General features: G+C 45.7%; 2 protein-coding genes across 2 annotated transcripts; both read right to left on the bottom strand.

Annotated features, from left to right (window-relative positions):
• Nucleotides 1-8768: 8768 nt before the first annotated feature.
• Nucleotides 8769-9357, bottom strand: LOC117859687 (protein VACUOLELESS GAMETOPHYTES). The gene is made up of 2 exons (XM_034742853.2): nt 8996-9357; nt 8769-8901 (listed from the first exon to the last, which is right to left on the bottom strand). The coding sequence occupies exons 1-2, from the start codon at nt 9355-9357 to the stop codon at nt 8769-8771; spliced, it is 495 nt and encodes a 164-aa protein (XP_034598744.2).
• An 11210-nt stretch (nt 9358-20567) lies between these two features.
• Nucleotides 20568-25238, bottom strand: LOC117861374 (uncharacterized). The gene is made up of 3 exons (XM_072294760.1): nt 24360-25238; nt 21830-21843; nt 20568-21554 (listed from the first exon to the last, which is right to left on the bottom strand). Exons 1-3 carry the CDS (start codon nt 25138-25140, stop codon nt 20769-20771), a joined length of 1581 nt encoding a protein of 526 aa, XP_072150861.1. The 5' UTR covers nt 25141-25238; the 3' UTR covers nt 20568-20768.
• Between the last annotated feature and the right edge of the window lie 255 nt (nt 25239-25493).

The raw sequence follows: 25493 nt of genomic DNA, 5'->3' as shown, positions 1-25493 counted from the left end.
TAAAACTTGATGATAAGAGAAGGAACAAAGTGTGGTTCCCTTTGTCTCGCCTTATTCGTAGGCACGGAATAAGGCATTTCAGAAATATCCCTTCATGGTATTGAAGCCTTTTGCAAGCCTTATTTGTAAGCCGTATAGAGAGTTGCACATCTATGCTACCTCAATCCACGAGTCAAGCATAACGACCAAGGTGTCTGCTTCCTCTAGGTTTAGTAAAGCTTTACAACCAACCAACTTTTAGAACCATGTATTGAATAAGTAGAAACGGAAACACTCATCACTATCCTCCCTTTCTTCATCATAAAGGATGGGCATTTACGTACAGAAAGCTTATCAAAAGAGAAATGCATATAGATAGTTGTTTCTTGGAGGGTCGAGAAGAGCTCTAATGTACAAGGTGTCTTTTTGTGCATCTGGGTTGCCGTGCCATGACTAGACGTTTGGTACCCATGGCGGTTGAAAGGAGAAAAATGCAAATTGATAAGTACAATTTCATGGCGAGAGAAACAACAAAATGCAGTTTAGTTTGTCTTTCCTTATTTGTAAGCCACAGACTAAACGATAATGGATACCGAAAGAAAATTTAGGTTGCCATGTGTATTACTCGATGGGGCCAAGAAAGAGATCAAAGTGCAGCTCTTGTCACCCACCATTTATAATTTTATAAAGGTCGTGAAATATGCATAAAATCAATTGGTGGAACTCGATGCCTCTAGAGATTTGTTATAAGGAAAATGTACAATAGCATATGTTTCATGGGGTTCCTCTCTTTTTTTTTGGATAAAGATTCTCCACATAGAACGCTGCCCCCAAGCGCTTTCTATTCTACCGGTGACACCTAGCTTTACCTTCTGCTGGAAAAGCGCATGTGCTCCATACTCCTCATTTTCTTTAGAAAATCGTTAGGCATAAATAATATTGTGCACAAAGTTTTAGATAAAAAATATTAGATAGAAAATAATTTTACAGAGTTCATTAATAACATTTTTGGAAAACATGCTCTAGAAGTTTCTTTTTAAAAAATTGAAACTTTCACAAAGTTATAAAAGATTTAAAATTTTTAGAAAAGGGTAAGAATGCTTTTATGAAAAAAAATCACAAAATTTTCTAGGAAACAAGTTTTTATGAATCCAACTCTTCATTGAAATACATCTTAGAATATTCTTGGAAAAATAATTAGATAAAAACTATTAAGAGAAACATATGAAAGAGAGATTATTCCTGCCGTTGAGCATGGCAATGAGAGTGAATGGGTGCATTCTCTTAATGAAGGGACTCTAACCAAACTTTGTGCGTGAGTGTAGTTTGTAGCACATGAGCGGTGAAAAGTAGTTTTAAGACTTCCTCAAGGGCATCTATATGTATATTGTCAGACCTAACTAATTGTACACCAAAATTATCAAGAAGTAACACACACACACACACACACACACACACACACACACACACACACACACACACACACACACACATATATATATATATATATATATATATATATATATATATATATATATATATATATATATATCCGATCGAGATGAAAATGAAATCCTTTGCTCCCCCCCCCCCCCCCCCCCCCCCCCGGCTTCTTTTTCATCACTATCTAGCGGCATTTATAAGGAATAATAGGCAGGTAGCTAGCCGAGATTTGGGATATATAGGACAAACATGGGTTGTAAATTGGTCTCGTACATGTTACACTACTAGTGTCCCATGCACGTGTGTCCGCTTATTGGTTTGACCAAATCCCTAGCGCGTAGTGCAATTTTGGAAACCATTTTAGGGTAGTTGTACACAGAGCTAGGTATTATATACGTAGTACCCTAAAATGGTGTTAGTGTACGTCCTTCACGGATGCGCCTTCATCTGCATGCATCCGTCTTCCCGAACTTTTATTTTGAAGATTCATCAACCGGGTGCGTGGGATCGCAATGCCGGCCCGGCCCGGCCGGCGGCGCCCACACGCGCGCACCAATGGATCGACACGAAGCCGGCTCGCACAATGGCGCCGTACGTGTACGTACGCTGACTCACTGACACTGAGCGTGCTTGCTTAGCTTCTCCCAGCTCGCCCCAGAGATGTGGTCAGTCGGTCAGATCATCAGATCAGATCTAGGCACCACGTGAGTACGTACGTATGCCTGTACGTGTACCCTCTCTAGCTGCTACCATGTCGAGCTACCATGGGTCACACCTATCACCTAGCTCTGTGTACCGTGTACGTACGTTCTGTGCTACGTATAACACACTGGATGAAAACAAACTACTGTATATACGTGCAGATGGAGATAAAATAACCAAGGGAGAAGGGCACACAAAAGGAGTAAAAGAGACTGAAGAGGAGACATACCCGTCCTGACCTCCCTTGACCACGACGTCTCACGCATCATCAGCGGCAATAGTAGTAACTGTGTAACTGATCGAGAGCCTGCACCGCAAGGAGCACAGCTTCATCATATCCGTTGTTTCTCTGCATAGTTCCTTTCGGAATTCCTGCATGCAGCTTCGTAATGGGTTGCACTGTTACGCGCATGCACGTTCCCCCAGGGGACTCGTAGCCAGTTGCCGTCGTCGTCCCCGTCTGTCTCCAGCGCCTCGCCGTGCGTGCTCCAAGCGCAGATGGAGCGCGTACACACGCCGGCCGGCCGGTGCTCTCGTCGCAAGGTCAAGGTCGCCATTAACGTGCTCGCAGCCGGACGGGGGTAGTACGTGGGATGTTCATGCATGGAACTGTGTGGAAGAGCGGGGTAGATAATTGAAGATCCCAATCCAAGGACACGGCTTGGCTGTGGCCTCGTGCAGGGATGGAGCCGGCAGTCGCTAGCCAACTAGCTGTGGCCTTTAATTTCTCTCTCTCGCTGCTGCATGCATGCAAGGCCACTTTGCCATGCATGTGGCTACGGGTGTGTGACGCGAGGTCAGATGGCATGCAGGCGACGGGGGAGAGGCCTGGCAGTTCTGGCCGCCCTCTCGCTCTCTCGCCAGTGGCCGGCCACCCGCGGGGGATTAATGGCGGCCGGCCGGGCCGCGGGAGTTGATCGAGCTCGTCGTTCCCGGCCCCGGCAGGGCATTCATTCGCAACTGTGTGCGCCTAGATTTCCTTCTGACTGGCCCCGGGCATGGCATGGCTTCCTAGCAGCGCGCTGGAGCAGCTGCTTGTGGCGTGTGGGCGCGGCAGTGTGTGTGAGCGAGTGTGACCACTCTACGTTTCATCGCCGGCTACGCCCTACGGACGGGTTCAAGCTAATAGGGACGTACGGGCTCCTAGAGTTTACTGATGTGAGCTTACACGACGTACTCTCGAAACATTAAAACATACATCTGGCCATTTATTTTATAATTTGCCATCCCTACGATTGGCAACGGCGATGGCGCCGGGCCGCCACCTTATCACACTGACATGTGAGACCCATTTATGTCACCGGTAGAGAGTTCGGGTAAACGTGGCGACGAAGCTGGAACTGAACTGAACTTGATCCGATCGATCGGCTTCACCTTTCAACGTAACACATCATGTACTAGGGACATGCAGGGTTCATATATGGACTCACTCCTGTAAAGGTTGGAATTGCTGGTCCCGGCGCGGGCACCTTTTCCTACATATATAATCTTTTTATATGAAAAAAGTTGCTGCTTCGAATCAACGAGCCATCGAGTGCTCCCAAAAGCCCCTAGCTAAAAGCCTGTTCCAAAGAGAGGGATAGTCCATGAAAGGCAACGGATCCAACAAAAAGCGTCACTATTTGAATAGTGCGCAGCTTTGCAAGTGCCGAGCTACATACTCTGTCGTATGTACAGTCGTCGCCTTCGAGAAGAGACCGGCATTGCCTTTTGTACTTTTGTACGTACTGGTTATTAGTGGTCGTATGAACTGGTACAGGAGGTGCCTTTTCATTTGTATAAATCCAACTAGTTTCTTTAATTCTTATAATGTGGAGTATTTCAAGAAATTTTGTGAGCAAATAAGCTTACACAATGCTAAAAGTCTAAATCAGGCAGTGTGAGACTGTGATTTGAGGCACTCTGGTGCTGTCACTGCTGTGCTTGGCTCCTTGGACCCAACTGGCCAATCGTCGTCCGATCCCCTCGGACCCCTCAGTATCCATCCGCCGCCGTGCAGCTCAACTGTAGCTTGGTCATGATGCCACTGTAGCTTGTGTGTTTGTCAGGTCAGGATGAGGGGGACTCAGAGGGTGTTAGGTTTGAGGAAATGTATCAACTTTTTGCTCCTGATGTTTTTGTTTTATTTGACGATAGAATGAATGGGTTGGTTTCGATAAAAAAAAATGAATGGGTAGGTATATCACCTCCTCGTCCTTTATAATTATGTTGAGCTTAATAATTACTAGAAATGAATTCATCCTACCAAAATCCATTCTTTTTAACGCAAAATTCATGGAATTATCTCCTGATGGATCCTTGCATTCTAGATGAATGGTCACCACGGCAGGCTTGCCCACTAGGTGCCTGCCCACAGGCCACAGGCCATTGCTCGTGATCTCGTGGAGTCCTGACTCGGGCAAGAAAGCTAGCGTTGCGTGCATGTGTGCTCACTGCTCAGCAGAATAGAGGACTTGTGCTGTTGTGCACGAGATTTTAGACGACCAACGGCCGCAAAGATATGGCATTTTTCTGCTGGCTAGCTTACAGGCACTATGCCCTTCTTTTTCTAAATAAAGGACACGGATTAGGAACCCGATCAGATCTTGGTTCCCCTTCTTTTAATTTCTTTCCTGCGTCGTGTGTGTCCAGTGCTGAGCAGAAGACACACACACTGACACGCTAGCTTCCGATCTAGACGCAAACAAAACGCAGCATCTTGGGCGCAGGCCGGACAGCCAAGGACTGCAAAAGCTGGCCAGGTTTTCTTCCCAACAATTTCCCTGGCCAGCCGCAACAAAACCCTGTGGCCTACATGTTCTTCACCATGATTTGCACCAGCTAAAAATTTTCAATTCAACGACCAAAAAAAAAAGTCTCGCATGAGGCTTTTGTCCTCGTTGAGTTGCGCGCGGTGAATGTTTGATGTCATGCCTGTACCTTTGGTACAAAATTTACACGTTGAGCTGGCCAAGCAGTGTACTCCGTATCAGACATCCAGGGGCACAGTAATACAGTATATACTCCACAGATGCACTGTGCACGCCAATGGCATCCGTACACGTACACAGATCACAAATGTCGGCAATACGTCGTTGCCCAATTTACAACCCACGTTTGTGCTAGCAGCATTGCGTGGTCGACGGCGTAATTGCACGGAGAAGGGTCTCATGAACACGTACAACAAAGAGGGTGCTCATCATCTTTTTATTTATTTATTTTTTTGCGAAGGGGCTGGATCCCATATGTTAAAAGAGCCAGGCTCTTACAAACAACACCCTGGAGGAATTGAAAACTACAACCAAGTCCTCAACACACATCCTCCAGCAATGTACAATTGCGAACAAGACCCTGACAAAAATCAAAATTGAAACTAGAGTCCTTAGATCTTGACACCCGGGAGAAGAACTCATCGAAGACGTCGAACGGGACCTCCAGCTTGAAGCCGCAAGATATCTCCCCTCTAGCGTGCATCGGCTATCACCGATGATGTCTTGGAAGAGTAGCAATCCGACAGCATCGACGAAGTCGATGACCGGAAAAGCATCCGCTGCTGTTGAGCTCCTCAACAGTCAGAAAAGAAACCTCACGTGGGGATCCAGATCTCCCTCAGATCCAACAAAGGAGAAACTCGTCTCCACTGAGGAAGGAAACCGGAAAAGAAATCCCATCCGATCGTAAATCGAATGGAAACTAACCTCACAGACTAAAAGACGACGAACGCCTCGACCAAACGACGACGAACGCCTCGCCAGAATTGGTCCAGAGGACCAAAAACTCCATCACCGTGTCGCCATCCCTGCGGACGACACCGACGACAACGAAGAAAACACAGTCACTCGGTGATGGAGCCACCTAGGGCAGCTTATTCTAACCCTAACCTAGATAATTGTGCAGCCCTGGCCGATTCGGGCTTCCCCTCCTTCTCCGGCGCTGATGGGGACGCTAGAGAGAAGGGGAAGGAGGCGAATCAAAACCGGAGCCGAGGGAATCACCTTCCGCCTCCGCTCTGTACTGTAGCAAGGGGAAAGAAAGAAGAGTCTGGTTCTCATCATCTTTCTTCATGGGAGATCTAGGTATTCAGTCTCTCCAGCTTCCAAAAATAGGGTCTGCACGAATGCTTTCAATATTTTCAGCACGGATCGACCGATCACGTCTACATGCTATATCTTGAGATGAGTTATGACAAGTAGGGGTACGTACGATTTCACGAAGGCATTGCTTGCGTTTACATGGCGATCACAGGGAACGTACAGGGACGTGTCATCGTTCGCACCAAAACCATGGTCCACGTACATGAGCATGATCGATATTTCGATATGATTCCCGTAAGTCACGGAGATTTTGATCGGGCCCCTGCACGGCCGCACGCCGCCCGATGGTCCACACCGCAGGGGCCACGCGGCGCGCATGGTGACGTGGACCCCCTCCCTCCCTCCCGGGGCCCACCGCTCGAAGCGTGTTGCAGCTGCGCAACTACTACTGGTTGTAGTTGCGCTGCATGCATGCAGGCGGGGGCACGGTCGTGAGGTCGTCGATCGATCGCTCGCAGGCAGGTGCCGCCAGCCAACCTCGGAGCGCGTGCGCGGTGGCTGGGCCCGGGCCGCCCCCCACAACACGGTTAACCCTACAGCCTTTTTTCTCGCCTGACAGCCCAAGGTGAGCCTACATGCCTTTCTGGTGCGTTATTATTACATAAAAAATATCCACAATGCATGTGGTAATTACTAAGGGTAGGGTTAATTTGCCTATGTTGGGAGCATGCATGTATCTCAGGTGAAAACCTGTCTTAAACCTAGGAGGTTGGATGCGTGGTTCAATTCGGTCCTGCAGATGGTTCCATGCCATCATTCTGCCCCAAGTTTAGACCGAATTGCGCAGCAGCCAACAGCAGGAATTCAATTCTGCAACCTCTCAGCTCTCGATCGCACGCAGTTACTAAAGAAGAAGCAGTTGCAGATTGGCAGCATGCAAGGTCTGCGCCTCTGCGGTCTGCCTTTGCCTCGGTTTTGTTCGTGGCATTGAATTCGGCACTGCGCGCATGCCTGCCGCCCGTCGCTGTTTAGTGGTAATTGCGACGCCAAAGCTGTGTGATCGCTGCCCTGCATCATCCATGGTGTAAGCTGCGGCAGCTTCACATGCATGCGGCCAGAGGCCATACCAGAGCACAGCTAGCAGGTCCCTGTTCTGTGGTCGCCGCTGCGCCTGTTGTTGTCACCTGGCTCAAAGTTTTAACCATGCATTCAGCTGATGCGTATGTGCAGTGTCCTTTCTTACAAAAAAAAAACCTGGAAGAATATATTATATGCATGCAGTGATTTGAGGATTCATTCGGTCGAAGGGCTAGCTAGCGGCTGAGCCCGAACTAATTTGGACCGACGAGTACATGGGCCGGAAGGTCCATTCATGTCCACCACCTCGGCTGTTCAGACACGTGGGCCGTCTCGGCCTGCTTTATTTGGTTGCACAGTGCATTTACCGTTTGCTGTTTTGTTGCGATCTCGTTCTTCGTTTCATTCAAAAGCAGTGATCTGTGCATGGTTTTGTTTGTTCGCCAAGCATGATCAGTGCAATTCATTGGGCACTGATGCATGATGTTGTGCCATTTCAGGCAGGGGGTAGTGGCATCTGGAATTGGGTACCTGCTGCTCCTTACAATCACTGTTGACCATCATTAGTGATGGATTAAGACTTGAGAACCTATACTTAGACCATTACTGACGCAGTATGGTACGGTAACAATTACCCACCACCGCTACTCCGCTAGTGGTCATTTAGTGACGGGAATGCTCCTATTGATGCTAAAACAACTCAAAAAACTGGGGGGATCGGAGTAGGTCAAGGGTGAAGAAGTTAACCTGCGCTGGACAGATTTCCTTCCATTTTTAGTCACCTGGCCCTAGAGGCGTTCTTTTGTGTCGATTATGACATTACTGGGCTACCCCCATCAGTTACTAGCTAGCGAACTGTAATTGAGAAACCCAGATTCAAAATTACTGAAGAAAATCAAAAAAAAGGGAAAGGAGTTCGTCCTCCTATAGTTATGCCCATCTTAATCCAATTTGTCTAGCTCACGCCAACGCGATTGCTCGCCGATGGCCACGGCTGTGACAGAGTAGTAAACCAAGAAGGTTTAAAGGGAGCAAAAGAAAAATCATACCGATTAAGTAATTCATAAACTAGTGCTATTACATGAAGTCAATCAAAGTATCAAAGGGTGGAGCTCCAGATGATGCATGTAGTCACATACACATGCATGTAAAAAATCCATGCCCGACTCGACGGTGGCGCCCCTCGTTCTCGATGCAATATAATGCACGATGCACCGGCAAAAGTTAGTCGCGGCCTCGGCGGCCGGCACGGTGGTGTGGGTGACCAAACGCCGGTCGGCGCTATCCGTGCTGACATGAGGTCTGGATTAAACTTGCCCTGCTGCCAAATGTCAGCCGAGCTCCCGCCGGCGACGATCGGGCAGGTGATATCACAAACACGAAACAGAGACAAGGTTTTTTTTTTTTTGCCTGCGTACAACGTTGCAGCTTTTCGATTTTTTCTCTTCTCTTATACATGGAAATTAACAAAAGATGGTGATGATGATGCAGCCGTGCAGGACTGCGTGCGCGCGCCACGACCTGCTGCTCTGCGTGCGCCATCCCGCACGCACGTCAGGTTGCGCCGCGCGCGACGCGGCGGACACTACTGGGCTTCGACGTGAACACGCACGCCTCAAGCCTTACAAATAACGCGCTCAGCCTGGAACATGACGTGCTGAGCTCTCGTACTCCTTCAAACTTCAAACTGAAAACTATAACACATGCATACATGACCAACAAAGCACCAAAAAAAAAAAACAAGTTTAAAGCCCAAAGATCCCCGCGATGGCGGCACTCACCACGGTGCCCGCGATCTGCAGGGGTGCAGGTCGAGGTCCTTCTCGCTGCAGTGGTAGACGAAGCCGCTTGCTTCCTCGCCGCAGGCGTCGCATTTCGTTTTTTCGTCGGCGGGGGGCGGTGGCTCCTTGAGGAACTCGAAAGTGAGGTCGCCGAACAGAGGATGCTTCAGCGTGTCCTCCGTGACGGCGCAGCATGTGTGGAGGTCGAAGCTGTTGCCTCCGCAGTCGCAAGTGTACCTGCGCCCGTAGCCGGGCTCCTTGCAGCCGTCGCAATTGAAGAGCACGTCGTCGGTTTCTGTCAGCTTGAGCTTGCGCCCGGAGTGGATGATCTCCGCCGGGGGGTTCTCGTACGGCCTCGTCATGACTAACAGTTGCAGATTATCAGATCGCCCTGCAAATCGAGTAATTAATCGGCAGACAAAGTTAAGATACAGAGCTCATCATATTATCGCATGCATGTCTGACAACACTTATCTCACTGCTGTGCTTGTAACTCTTTACGTGCAAAGCCATAACATGGAGAACTGTATGTAATAGCACTATAGAAAGAGATCAAAGAAACATCTAAAGATAAGATATTGCTCTCCCTCCGTTCTCGAATGAAAATAGGGCATTGATGACAAGCAAATCAGCTAACGATATATATTTAAGAACGGAGGTAGTATCCGATATAACTATATAAAATCATAAACTTTATGTTGTTACCTGATCCTGATTGAGAAGAATAGATAGCAGGTCAGTTATAGGCTTATGACTAAGAAGCGACATGCCTCTATTTATAAACATCGTATATGTAGGCTTTTATCAAGCGGTCTTCTGTCAAGGCGTGTATTTACTCGGTACTACGAGGTTGACGAGTTGGTCTGAATCTTCCCTGCGTGCGGGTATCTTCCTTGCAGTGTTAGGCACAGTGTGGATCGACGACTAATTCCATTTCCTAATGATAAGAATATATATTGATTTTTTGTATATAAGATTTAAGAAATGCTTTTGCAAACGACCCATGGTTATTGATCATCTTCTTTACAGCTTTCTTAAGTAGCACGCTAAAGGGATTATTCCATAGATTTTTATTTGCCAATTGGTAGTTTCATTGGTAATGTTATTTGGGTATTCTTTGTTGCTACACTACCGGAAACAGGAAGTTTCCGAGTGCCTGAGGCAAATAACTCTCGGCAAAGAGTTCGCCGAGTGCCTGAGGCACTTGGCAAAGGCCCAAAAACTCTCGGCAAAGAGTTCGCCGAGTGCAACACTCGGCGAACGGCACTTGGCGAACTTTCCCACGGCAAACGGTGGAGTTACCGAGTGTCGAACATTGGGCACTCGGCAAATGATTTGCCGAGTGTCAAAAAGCACTCGGCAAATATTTTCGGAAAAAAAAACAGAAACAGCCGCCGGCCACGGCCACGGCCACGGCCACCACGCTGCCACCGGCCGCCACGCCCGCTGCCGCCCGCCACCACGCCGCCTCACCCGCTGCCGGATCCGTGCCAGATCCGGAGGGGAGAGAGCTGGGGGCCGCCGGATCCGCGCCGGAGGGGAAGAAGGGGGCGCGGATCCAGCCGGAGGGGAGGGAGCTGGGGAAGGAGAGGCCGGATCCGTAGGGGAAGAAGGGGGCGGCGGCGGGCGGGGCTGGGGGCCGGGCGCCGGGCGGCGGGACGGGGGCGCTGGGCGCCGGGAGGCGGGGCTGGGGGCGCCGGGCGGCGGGCGGCTGCGGGGGGGGGGGGGGGGAGAGGAAGAGGTGGGGACGGGTGGGGGTAGTATGGCGGAGGAATGAAGGAGATCGAGGAGGCCGGGTGCGGTGCGGGGACTAAGTCCTTGGCGGTTGGGAAAAAAAAAGTCGCCGAGTGTCCTAGGTGTGACACTCGGTGAAGGGTTGTTTGCCGAGTGTCTAACCTAGGACACTCGGCAAAGCTATTTTAAAAAAAAAATTAAAAAATATCCAACAGTTTTAAAAAATTGTCAAAAATTTACATGAAATAATATATATTCTCTATTGACTATACAAAAAGTTTTGTAGTCAAATCAAAACTCGACCGTCATTTTGACTCCAAATCTTATGCAATCCTTCTCAACGTTACTATTTTTCTTCTGAAATACTTCGGTTTGTAAACATCGTATGTGACGAAATGTGCAAAACATTCTCAATTTTTTTCCACAGCCTCCACATATGATATCATCACATCATGAAAAATCTCATGATTTTCAGACTTTGCTTGTTTTTTTTATAATTTAAAAATACCACTGCCACACATTCGTGTCGTGTTTCCTGAACAAGATGTTCAAAATTTCTTGTCATTTCATGGGTCAGGTCTCAAATTGGGCCGAATAACATGAATATCATTTTTCTACTCATTTTATTCTATAATTTGAATCACTTGCGGTTCAAATTTGAATTATACCAAAATTTTTCTTGAAATACAATTAATTAAATAAATATAGCAAACAAATTCAAAAATATACTAAACTTTAACATTGAGTACCACATGTTGTATGTGGGGAGTAGAAAAAATTTCAAGGTGAAAAGAGGAAAAAAATTATTTTTTTGCCGAGTGTCGAAAAAACACTCGGCAAACCCCTCTCTTTGCCGAGTGTCTTTTTTGACACTCAACAAAGCCCCCTCTTTGCCGAGTGTTTTTTTTTACACTCGGCAAAGAGGGTGGTTTGCCGAGTGTTTTTTATTGGACACTCGGCAAAGCCCCGATTTGCCGAGTGTTTTTTTTGACACTCGGCAAAGAGGGTGGTTTGCCGAGTGTTTTTTATTGGACACTCGGCAAAGCCCCGATTTGCCGAGTGTTTTTGGCTTGGCACTCGGCAAAGAGCTTGTTTGCCGAGTGCTCGAAAAAAAACACTCGGCAAAAAAAATACACTCGGCAATTTTTAGCTTTCCTAATTTCTTTTCACCCATCGGGGATACCCAAATTAGAATAAATGAACCCTTTGGCACTTGAGAAAAAAATTGTAAAGAAGTTTAGCAAGGCTTGGCCATCTGAAAAAAAGCACTAAGGAAATCTAAAGCACATGAAAACGCAAAATTAGCATTACTAGTTTCATTGTGAAAAAAATGATATAGTAATACACAACTCTTCCTATTCAAATAAGTAAATATAAAAATATATTTCTATACTCAAGTGGATATGCCGTAAATATTATTGATCTTTTCTATAAATTTAATAAAACTTAAAATAATTTAACTTAGAGAAGATCATAATGCAGCCTTATGTCAAATTATTATCCGACGCCCGGAAAATTCAAAAGCCTGGCCTGCCTCGGAAACTTCTGGAAACGTCACGCCTGGCAGTGACTGTTTTGCTTACTTCGTCCAAGTCGAGAGACGTGGTGTCGAGGCTTAAGCCCAGCCGGGCCGCAAGGGCAAGGTCCATTTCCTCCGGGCTTTGCACAAGTCAGTCGTCTGCAGTAGCATTCGGAGACCGTTAACTGGTCAGCCGGTCGCCTTGGAAACCGTGCTTGGAAGCATCGACGGCTGTCGAGTCCATTTGCTATCCTGGTTGATCTGGTCGTCTACTCCGCGACATGCATATACAGCCCTAAACTAATTTTATTTTTCCTTCTAAACACTAAGCTATACAAATTGACTAGTACTCAATACGTAGTACTTATAAGTATTTTTTTGGCGAAAAACTTATAAGTATTTTGGCCAAACTCATAAGTACTTATACTTGAGGTAATTATAAATATAGATGTGTTGTGACATGAGAACCTCGCATACAGTTCGCACCACAATGCTGTGCTGGTGCTATTGCAGGATCCAGAGACTCCGATCTTGGGACTGGAAGTTCTCTAACTTTGGGCTGAACCGCTGAATGAGTTGCGGATATGCACAAGCCAATGAACAAACGCTCATCCGGGAAGGGTAAGCGCATGTTAGGTTGCTATAGCATTAACACACTAGTGAAGACGGCATCAATCATTGTCGAGATAAAGGAATGGAGGTTCCTTTTGAAATCTCCACATAAAACCACCTAGATGAACACTCTATAAAAAAAGAGAAATACTAGAAATTCTCTTAAAAGGCAAAATATATGGCCATCAATTCGGTAGACTTAAATTATTATAGCCATTGGATCTATTATGTTTTCTAAAGAATTACCCTCCTCTGCTATTATGAAAGCAGCCTAAAGGAACCCCTAAATCTATGTATAAATTATCCACCTTTGCCATTATATAAATAAATTAAAGTATACCTCTAATTTTCATCTAAATTACCCACTTATGCCATTATAAATTTTTTTAAAATAACCCTAAATTTGCATTTAAGTAACCCGCATACACCATTATTAAAATAACATGGGGTAATCACCTTCATTAAAAATACACCATAAGGTACACCAATATATAATTCTAAATTATTTATTTCTTACACTGTTGGTATAGAAAATAATAATTAATATATACTCATGATGTGTTCACCATTTAAAAATATAGCTCAAGCTAATATCTATTAAACAAATTTAAGCGCATACCTGCTATGCAAAGTGAAAAAAAAGAAAGACTGTAAATGTGGATGAAAATGTTATAGAGTAATTAATAACTAAAGTCTACCACGATGGGATGAAGTACTATATATTCACGTGAGTATTGTGTTAGAATATTTAACAAATAAGAGAGAGTTTAAGGAAACTATTTTGATTGTTCGATATGTGCTCTTATTTTTAAGAGAGAGTTCAAGGAAACTATTTTGATTGTTCGATATGTGCTCTTATTTTTTCAATTGGAGACTTGGTATCAATTCTCACTAGACGCGCTAGGTAAAAAAAGAAAAATTTTAGAAAAAAAGTTCATAAACATCCGGGCATCAATACTGTAGAGTTCAATTGGAGCCATGGGTTTATTACATTTTCAAAAACATTACCTAACATTATCATTATGAAAATATTTTAAAGTCAACCCCTATACATATATCTAGATTACCCACGTCCGCCATTATAAAAATAATCTAAAGTAATCTCATAACTTGTATCTAAATTACTAGTTGACGGTCCTTATAACCAAATTCAACCGTCAACTCCTATATCAAATAACTTTATAACAATCACCAACTTAGAGATAGGAGCTTTATTCGAACTATTTCCACAAGCTTTGGTGAAATGTTGTATACAGGAATCCATAGGTGTATAAAGGGCGAAAATGGGCTTACATGAAGAAGAAACATACAGCACAACAATCTACACAAACCTAAGGGAACGAAGGGTCCACATGACAAGGCAAACCAGCCCAAACCGAAGGCAGACCCGAAGCACCACTAGCCAAAGGCGGTTACGGGGAGGCGCCACCAGGGGTCGATCGAACCCCTGGTTCGGCCAAACCTATATGGCTTCCTCTCGGCCTTATCCTCCACGTGTCAACCCTTGGTGCCTCCCCTATGTCGGTTGTAGAAGATTCCCTGCATATTCTTCCCAGGAATCGCCCTACTCACCTATATAAGGAGGAGGAGAGCCCCTTTACAAAACACAAGAAGAGGAGAAGAGAGAAGGAGGACTCTACCACTAAAATTACTCTTGTAGTATAGGATAGGGAGTGCGTGTTGACGGCAGTTAGCGCGTCAATTTGTGAACCGCAAGCTCATGGATCATCGTAGCTTTTCTCTTAGAGTATTCCATCCAAGGTTTATCAATCCGTGGATCGGCAACGAACTGGCTAGGGTTTTCTATCTAGTTTGATAGATCTATCCTGACATGAAGCATAGATTGCATATGAAGCCAAACTTGTTGTAAAGATTGATAGCATCGATCCAATTTTTTTTTACTCCCAACCCAATTTTATTTGCGCAATCCCGGCCAGAGCTCAAGCTTTGCCTGCCGCAGCCACCAGTTCTGTCTGGAGCTCCGCTCCCTACACTTGCAGCTCATCCGTGTGGAGTTTGAGATCCAAACTTGATGACATTGGAAGCCGCTCCAACGATCCAACCCTGACGCCGCCATTCGCGCAGGATCCGACCTGCTCGCCGCCTGCACCGATTCATGGTCCCCTTTGCCAAAATCAAACCTCGCCGCTCAATTTTCTCACCTAGCACCCCAATTTGGGTTGCCGCCGTGGCAATATGCTCCGCCGCCCCTCCGCCGCCGGGTTTGAGCTCCTCCTATCCCGCCGCTCGTCGCCCTCATCGATGGGTTGCAGGGAGGAGGAGGCTCGCTGCCCTCGCCGGCCCCCACACTGCACTGCCCCTTGGCCGCTCCACCTGCCCGCTGCCCCAATCACGTACGCCCAAATGATGCTCTTGATTTGCATAAAGCCGCAAAGTTCCTCTTAAATCTCCAGATCAAGAAAATTGTCCTTAATGCTAAACTAAATTCTGCATCTCCTAGCCATACAATCTATTCAGGTCCCTTTTACCATCATTACTGCTTTTTCAGCCTTATTCCCTATTGAACACTTCTGCAATTAGAAACCACCCCAGTAGAACACCGAGCAATTCCACTTCACTACTTCAGTCAGTCAGGCTAAGGTGAATTCAGTGAGAATTTCTATGTTCATTCGTTAGTCTCCCTTCAATTTTGATCGAGCAAGATTATCATCATCAAGTTCCATGCCATCATGTGCCCCGATGCAGGACAGTGAGCACCATCCGGAGATCAACTCATCGATCTCGGAGGTGCCACCGATCGGGCGGATCCGTCGATATCATCGTTCATGTTGGTCATCCATTTCCTCACCTGTCCATTCGGAGCACGAGCCTCGCCAGCAACGGGCACCGCGCCATAAGCGCGCCGATGGGCCTGACGGAGGCGGCGCGGAGTCGGACCTCCTCGGCCCCTCACCACACGCATCGCGCGCACTCCCACCAGCCACGGCTGACCCCGGCCAAGCGTCAAGCGTGTTTGGGTTGCTTCCGCAGTGCCGACAGCCGAGATATGGCCTGTTCGCTTCAGCTTATAATCCGGCTGAAAAACTGAAACGGCTGATTTGTTGTGAGAGGAAAACAGTGCCGGTCCTAAGCTTTTGAGGGCCCTCTGGCGAACTCGTCGCGAGGGCCCTCTAAACTATATATAAATCTTATAATATATATAAGTGCTAATTTTTCTTACAAAGCGAAACCAAACCTAATAATATATTTCTAATTTAGCATGTTTGATAATTATCAAGGAATAATATAGAGTAAAACTAATATGTTTACCTTAAGGAAGAATAGTTTTCCATAATATACATTGCTTCTCATAAAAAGATAGTTCTTCGGGCATTTCTTGATGCAAAATCATCAAGGACGGTATTGAGATCAATAGTGTCTAAGATATCCCTCTCGATGGTGCACATAGCCAATCCATTTAACCTTTCTTGTGACATAGTTTCTTGTGACATAGTTGATCTCAAATAGTTCTTCAACAACTTCAATTTTGAGAAACTTCTTTCTGCCGAAGCTACAGTCACAGGTACAGTTAACAGGATTCGATAGGCAACTGAAACATTTGGATAGCAATCTGCAGCTATAACAAACTCCAGAATCTCAAGCGCTGACATCAAAGAATCTGGCAAAGTCACTTGTAGCACCTTTAATTCTGAAAAAAAATCATTGATCTCAACATCGGATGAGTTATCCTGAGAAAATGTTTCCACAAAATTCTTGCAGTGCAGCCAAAGATCAGCTTCATCCAAAGATTTCAAATTTTTTGAGTTGAACAAGAACCCAAAAATGTTATCAAATTTTTTCATCTGCTCAAATCTACTAGTCAATGAAGCAATTGCAGCATCAATCATAACATTGAAGTACTCTACTCTAAATGAGTCCACAGCAGATCGTTGTATTTCCTCATCTTGGTCATCTTGTTCATCAAATTGTTTCTTTCTCTTTCCTTGACGTTTTGTACGAAATTTTGGCTCTATATCCATTTCAGATGCAATGTTTTTTGCTGTATTCATACTAGAAGTGAAACCTTCATCTCTATACTTCTTAAAATATGATATGACACCTTCAATATGTTTGAGAGTATCATCTATACTCACAATTTTAGACTGCAACTTCTTGCTCACCTTATTTATAGAGAATAAAATATCGTGCCAAATAACCAAACCAACTAAAAATTCAAAATTCTCTAGTGCACTCACCAAAGATTGACATTCACTAACTGCCATTGGATCATCAGTTGAAGCCTGCTCTAGCGCTATTAAAGCTGATCTTATTTGAGGAGTTTGGAATCTGATAGCTTGAACACTTTTTATTCGACTTTCCCAGCGTGTATTAGACCATGACTTAACTGTCAATCCTGGAACATTGTCCACTAAAATCTTCCACCTTTTAGTAGATTTTGCAAACAATGTGTATATACGTTGGATGAGACCAAAAAAAGAAATAGCTTGCCTGCAAGATTTAACAAATAGTAAGTTTGAAAGTTTTCCCAAAACATGACATATTATATGAAAACAATGTATAATAGAAATAATAGTTTACCTGCAAGATTTTCCCATATCACAAAGAGTAAGATTTAGACTATGACATGCACACGGCATGTATAGTGCTTTTCGATTAATTTCAAGCAAGCGCTTCTGAACACCTTGGTGAGAACCCTTCATATTTGAACCATTATCATAGCCTTGTCCTCTCACATCATCAATATTCAAATCAAGAGAGGCCAATACATTCTTTAGTTCATTAAAAAGACCTAATCCTGATGTGTCATCTACCTTCAAGAACTCTAGGAAGAACTCCTCTACCCTTGGAACATTCCTTGACATATTGACACACCGAATAATTAGAGTCATTTGTTCTTCATGGCTCACATCTGGAGTACAATCTAAAATAACAGAAAAGTACTTGGCATCTTTGATGATCTTTAGTATAGTTTGTTTCACATAATCTGCAAGAAGAGAAATCATCTCATTCTGAATTTTATGCCCAAGATAATGATGATGAATCTCACTATTTTGAATCCGCCTAATATGGTCTTGCATCACGGGATCAAATTCACCCATCATTTCAATTGTGCCCAAAAAGTTGCCATTGCTACCTTGATATAATTTCTCATTTTTCCCTCGAAAAGCCAAATTATGTTTAGCAAGAAACTTGATAGCAGAAACAATTCTTACTAAAACTTGTCTCCAACGCTCTCTCTTCTTTGCAATTTCTCGTTGCAAATCATCATCAATTGTTTTATTTTTGCTCAACCTTAGCCTAAGTTCATTCCAAGTATTCATGTTTGTTATATGCTCAACACTATTCTCATGTTGTTTGAGTCTCAAGCTAAGATGTTTCCAATCCCTCAATCCATCATGTGCTAGCAAACTTTTGCTCTGACTTGATTTGAACAATTTGCAGCAAAAACAAAAAACTTTGTCAATATGTTTAGAGTAAACCAACCATTTTCTATCAACCACCTCACCATTGCTTAACTTTCTGGAGTAGTAAGCATATGAAAAATGTCTATTAAGAGCATCTGCAGGGAACTCAAGATTCAATTCTCTCACTGGCCCCTTTTCAATCAATATATCTCTACCTTTATTATCAAGATTTCCCCAAGTTCTAGGATCAAAGATATCATGAATATAAGCTTCTTGCACATCATCAATTGAATTTTCAGGTTCACAGGAAGGCTGTAAATTTTCATTCTCTGTAGCATCATCAATGTCATCAACTTGCTCACTTAAATTATCATTAATTTGTTGATATTGCTGCCCTTGTTCTTCAATATCAAGTGCATCTACAGTATTATCATCAGGCACAACACTGCTTGAAGCTGAAAAAAACTTATGTATAGCACCTTTTTGAGATTCAATAAATTGATCTTCTACTCTTTTTCGTTTTCTTTTCTGAGACCCCGACAAATGTTTCTTAGGTAACATTCTAAGTTTCTAGCACCTAAATTAGAAGAAAGATACGACTATATGAGTACCGAGTACTAGAAGTACGAAGTAATTAATTTAGATTAAAAAGTAACATTCTAAGTTTCTAGCACCTAAATTAGAAGAAAGATACGACTATATGAATACCGACTACTAGAAGTACGAAGTAATTAATTTAGATTAAAAACGATCAAGAAAAAAACCTAGATCATACCTGTGCGACTGACCCGCTGTACGCCTGTCAGCCTGTGCTGCACGCGCGGTGCCGCGTGCCGCGCGGTGTGCCGGTGTCGCTGTCAAACTGTGCAGTGCAGCCACGCAGGCCGATCCCCTCTGGCGGCAGTCGCCAGTACGGCACGGGCGCACGGTAATCGCCTAATCGGCGAGACGGCAACTCCGTGACTCACGGGTGGACGGTACTCGCGTTCCCGAATAGAATAATGGACCGACGGACGACTGGACGAGCGTACGCGTTTTGGACTTTTGGTTTTGGCTTTCTCAGGCTAAAAGCCTGGACGCCTGGTGCTGGACTGCTGGTGGCCTAGTCCGGTTGTCAGCCTGTCAGGTTGTGGCCTGCAGTACCGTATACATGGGTTCCTGGCCTCCTGGGCTGGGCCCCCCTTTCTGTGGGCCCTAGGCCATCGCACCCCGTGCCCCCTCCCAGGGCCGGCGCTGGAGGAAAATACTGTTTGGTGGCTGATAAGCCGGCTGAATAAGCTGAAGCAAACATGCTCATAGTTGCTTAGTCAGACAGTGAAGTGGTTGTACTAGTACGTACGAATGTCGCCGTGGTTCATCCGGTAGCGTAGACTCCCGTTGTGTGGTTGCTCGATCACCGGAAGCTTCGAAAGCGCGTGTGCTCTGACCACCACCTCGTGACCCCACACTGCTGACTTGGCCTACTAGTCAGCAGTCATCTTCGGTTATAAAAAACGACGGTTATTTGTCATGTTGGCGGTACCGCGGAGACCTTGACCTGTCCGGGCAACTTGTCGTTGCAGCTACCTACTAGTAAGTGAGCACCTGTTTTAGTAAGAAGTGAAACAATAGACTTCATCTGGGTCCACGTACTTATCCATGTCATAGGCGATGTACAGCAGAAGCAACGATAGCATTATTACTTACAAGTTACAAGTAGTACATTATCATAATCTAACTTGGCTCGATAGAGTCTAGTTTCTAAAGGCCAATCCCAATGCAAAATTTCATTTTATGTTGCTTAAATAGGATACCAAAAGAAAACTCGACCAGGCTTTGTTATAAGAAAGTGTAGTGGTTGGAATCCGGTTTGGGATGCTAGTTCCCGTGACTCTAAGATTTTAATGCTCTAACTGGTCCACTACATTAAACAAGGCATATAACCGCTGGAAAATGGCAATTTTGTTATTTAAGTTATTGTCATTTTGTAATATAAAAATAGCTTCAATTCTTTTGGACCTTTAAAAAGACCATTACAAAAGTCTTTTTAGACCCTATGAAAGTCCAAAAATCAAAATGGAACCATCATGCTGGGGGTCATTTTCTTAATACTTACTCCCAGGTTGCAAAAGCAAGACTTACTACGCTACTATTTTATTATACTTTAATTAGGTGCATGATTGAGAGACAGGAAACTTCCACGCTACTAGAGCCACTAAAATTTTATTAGGACCGCGTATTCGTGAGACGACTCTCTCTTAGAATATAAGTTGCATTTTGGCAATTCAAGAAAGACATTTGTTTACACCACAACTATATCTTTACATTTCCAATAGGCATACAAAATGTACCATACAATAATTAAGAAAGAATTAAAGAAGTACGAATTTTTACCGTGCATACAACTTAATAATGGTTGAATAACAAAAGGCTACACCAAAATAGACATGAATGAACCAGTCCTCAGATGAATGAAATACAAAAGACCTGTTCATGATCAAGTAACTCACAAAAAGGTAATAAAAAAATGTCACTCGTTGATGTTTTGGTGGCTCTCGATCGATTAACCCCGAAGAAGACCACCGGGCCCTGCTATGGCAGCCATCATCGCCACGGGATTGCCGAAGATCACCGCGATGATGATGCTCGCCACGGTGCCGATGATCTTGACGAACTTGTCCAACCCGCTCCTCCTGGCCCTGTTCCCAGGAAAGCTCTGGAGCATGCGGTCCATGTCGGACACGCTCACCTGGACGATCTGGCCGCCGCCAACCCTGTTCTGGTATGCCGCCTGCCAGCTCAAGCGAGCCATTTCCTTCATGCACGCGACGTGGATGTCCATGGCCTCGCCGTCGAGGTTGGAGCGGTACGCCCAGAACCGGCGGCGGCGCCCGCTCTGCTCGCCGCACATGCCGCACGGCCGCGAGCGCGACGCCTCCCGGCGGAGCTCGAAGACGCGGCTGTCCTGGAGGATGCGTTCCGGCAGGCTCGCGCAGCAGGGGTGCAGGTCGAGGCCGCCCTTCTTGCTGCAGTGGTAGACGAACCCGCGCGCCGCCTCGCCGCAGGCGTCGCAGATGGTGTCGTCGACGGGGGGCGGGGGCTTCGTGCGGAACTCGAAGGCGAGGTCGCCGAAGAGGGGATGCCTCAGCGTGCCCTTGGCGAGGGCGCAGCACGTGTGGAGGTCGAAGCTGTGGTTCCCGTAGTCGTGCGTGTACCTTGGCCCGCAGCCGGGCTCCTTGCAGCCGTCGCACACGAACGGCACGCCGTCGGTGAGGTTTAGCTCGTGCGCCGGGTCGGCAGGGTGGGTGATCGTCGCTGGCAGATCCTCGAACTGCTTCATGGTTATTTTCTAGTTATATTTCTTCGGCAATCCCTGCAGCGTGCACCCATCAATGGATCATTAGACAATATTAACCTTTGCATGCATCAAACTAATTTAATTAATTACTTCATATTAGACAGGGAGTTATTACTAATTGATTGCATTAGTTCATCAAGCTAACGGCAAAAATGGAACAATATATATATGGCGGTGCAACAGAAGCTAATTGCATGAAATTCATTGCTATTTATGGTGGACCCTGGACCAGTGGTGGAACCATGTGAAGATACGACGTCACGTACCAGCGGTTCAAATCCTATTGCATGCCTATGTTTTACATGATGATTCATCCCACGCAACGAATTTTGGAAGCACTAATAGAGAATTGACTTTCGGTGCGCCCCCTTTTAATCCCGATTTAAAGTAGGCCCGGTATAAAAGGGGGTGCGCGGAGCTTTACTCCCGGTTTGTATTTACAACCGAAACTAAAAGTCACCTTTTGTCCCGGTTCAAAAATCAGCCACCCGTGGGGGACCTTTTAGTTCCAGGTGAAAAAATCAGCTACCCGTGGGGGACCCTTTTGTCTCGGGTGGTAAGAATAACCCGGACTAAAGGTCACCCTTTTAATCCCGGTTGTTGTTACCACTCGGGACTAAAGCTCACGACACCAACCGGGATAAAATGGGATCTTTTATCCCGGTTGGAAACTCCAACCGGGATAAAAGGGTCCCTCACGCGTGCCTGGAAAAGAGCTAAAGCCCTCGGACCCTTTTATCCCAGTTTGTAATACCAACCGGGATAAAAGGGGTCTTTTATCCCGGTTGGTGTTTCCAACCGGGATAAAAGGGTCCCCAACAAGTTAGTATAAAAGGATTGGATCCCCTATATAGTCAGATGTGGTGTGTAGGTGGGATGGCAAGGAAGCTTTGTCCCGATTGCTTTATCCCGGATAGTTTTTCGAGACATTTGCACCTCTCCAACCAAAACTAATACTCAGTTTTCTACTAGTGAAGGCATCAGAAAGAAGATGTGATGGATATTTGTGGCTGTTTGATATGTTGCATCGACAACAAAATTGTTACACGTTCGAACAAATAAGATAGCGCGCGCGTGTTATACATTTTTAAAAATTTGATTTTTACCTGTTTGCAAGATCTAAATCTGCTTAATTACATCTAACAGATATGAGAAATAGATGAGCTAATAACAGGCGTGTATCCGTTTGTGTATGTAGATCCTACATACGTGCAATTTATTGAACGAGATACTAGTAGCTAGAGAACCAGAATAGCATGCAAGCGATCGAGGAACGATTCGGATCGGAAAAAGGATTACCTGATCCTTATTATTCTCTAGAAGACGTGGCCGACGAACAACTCTTCTACCAAAAGGTACCTAAATTGGGAATAGCTATTCGAGCAAAGCCTGGCCTCTATATTTATAGAGGGGCCAGCTAGTGAGGGAACTTGGTCAAAACGTGTCTGTTCTCACATGCATCGGAAGTGGAAGTTCCTGTGCATTTTCGTACGCGTCTTACTTGAGTGTAAGGTACAGTCTACAGAAAACATCATCTAGAAAACATTAGTACAAAATACTCCCTCCAATCTCCTAATAGTTACCATTTGACAGCAACGTGGTCGATCACAAAGACACTTCTATGGCCATAAATTAATAGTATTAAGCACATTAATATTTTTCAAACTACTATTATGGAAGAACCTAGCCATACCATGCATTTATAAAAGTTAATTTGAAATATTCAAACTCAAATGTGTTTACTAACGAAATGACAGGTATCCGGAGACCAGAGGGAGTATGCCATGTCCTAACTCCTTACTGATATTTTCAACTAATCATGTACGTACGTGTAAGCATTAGCTTTTGCCTTGAAAAGTATTCTCCAACAAAATATGTTTATAAATGCGATAAGTTGTAAGATTATGAAGATATTTTTCACACGAATCAAAAAACATGATTTTTATGCATATATTAGAAACATACTATTGGTAGTATTTTAAAAAAGAATATCTGACCCTACCGGATCTTATCCGCAACGTCATCTATTTGTAACAGAGAGACTAAATTAAAGTGAGTTTCGGTGTATTTTACAGGCAACACGGCATTGCCGTCGAACACGGTGCGCGAGCCGTTGAAACTAGAAAATAGGCTGTTCCGTGAGCACCAACGACCTTAGATCAAAATATGTCTCAACAATCGTCTTCCTTTTCTTTTATACCGTCAGCTGTTAGCACAGTGCAACTTCAAACAGGTTTGAGTGCGTGGCGTGTTCGTTTCATCTTGGTTGCTAGAAGTAGTACCTGCGGAACCTAACGAGCAACGACCTTGACCTACTCGAAGGTCGGTCTTTTGCCTCAGCTCGGCCAAGCGCGTGGACCTTTGTACCATGCATGCTGCGCCCAGAAACTTCTGGAAACGTCGTGCTTATTAGCGGACAGCATCTTGGTCAACTCTCAAGATCCTTGTCTCTGTACCTTTGAGTCGAAGTACTTAGGTAGCGTGTACATCTTCTCCTAGACTTGACTTGCATTATTAACCCTGCCTTGGTCACCATTGATGGACGCATTGAGTCATTTAGAAAGTAGCATTGACAGTTAAAAAAGAATTAAATAAGTACAGAATTTCACTGTGCATACCATACAACACTCAATGGTTGAATAACAAAAGGGTACACCAAAACATACATGAATAAATCGGTATTCAAATGAACGAAACAAAAGACGTGTACATCAAGTAACTCACAGAAAGGTAAACAAAAAATTAACCCTGCTGGCCCTTGATGTTTTGGCACCTCGATCGATAAAAAAAACTAACCCCGAAGGAAACCACCTGGCCCTGCTATGGCGGCCATCATCGCCACGGGGTTGCCAAAAATCACAGCGATGATGATGCTCGCCACGGTGCTAACGATCCTGATGAACTGCTCGAACCCACTCCTCCTCCTCTTGCTCCTGGGCAAGCTCTGCAGCGTCCGGTCCATGTTGGGCAGGCTCGCCTGCACGATCTGGCCGCCGCCGGCCCGGTCCTCGCAGGCCGCCTCCCAGCTCAGGCGAGCCACGTCCTTCATGCACGCCACGTGGAGGTCCACGGCCTCGCCGTCGAAGTAGGAGCGGTACGCCCAGAAGTCGCGGCGGCGGTTGTCGCCGCACAGGCCGCACGGCCGCCGCGACGTCTTCCGGCGGAGGTCGAAGACGCGGCCGTCCTGGAGGATGCGCTCCGGCAGGCGCGCGCAGCACGGGTGGAGGTCCAGGTCGCCCTCGAAGCAGTGGTAGACGTACCCGCGCGCGGCCTCGCCGCAGGCGTCGCAGATCGTCCTGTCCAGCGGCGGCGGAGGCTCCGGGAGGAAGAAGAAGTCGCGGCCGGGGAACAGAGGGTGCCGCAGGGCCTCGTCTTCGTCGGCGAGGGCGCACGGCGGGTGGAGGTCGAAGCTGGCGCTCCCGCAACCGCACGTGTACCGGGCCCCGCCGCCGGGCTCCTTGCATCCGTCGCACACGAACGTCGCCGTCGCGCCGCCGGCGGTGGTCACCAGCTTGAGGTCGTGCGCCGGGTGCGCTGGGTGGAAGATCTCCGCCGGCGGGTCCTCGTGCTGCCTCATTTCTTCCCCTCGGTTGTATACTCGTAGCTAGATCACACGCAGCACAAGCACAACAAGACGCGGAAGAACAATTTGGCAGCAACGTTGGTCTCGTAGACTTTTCTACTTCGAGAGAGGGTGGATCTATTTATATACGTAGCTAGCTATACACGCGTCCGGAACGGCGTTTGGGCGCGTATCGTATCTTCCTTCCACTCCAAGCTATAGGGACCGATTCTGTGTTCGGCTGCTCTTTTCAGCCGGCTGATACGGCTTATCAGCCGTAATGCAGCTTATTCTCTCTCACAGAACATTATTGAATCAGTCGTAAAAAATCACAGCCGAACACACTCCCACGACCTTTCAAATGTATA

The sequence above is a fragment of the Setaria viridis genome, chromosome 6 (genome assembly GCF_005286985.2).
Source record: "Setaria viridis chromosome 6, Setaria_viridis_v4.0, whole genome shotgun sequence".
NCBI classification, from domain to species: Eukaryota; Viridiplantae; Streptophyta; class Magnoliopsida; order Poales; family Poaceae; genus Setaria; species Setaria viridis.
This window is presented reverse-complemented; position numbering and strand designations above follow the sequence as displayed.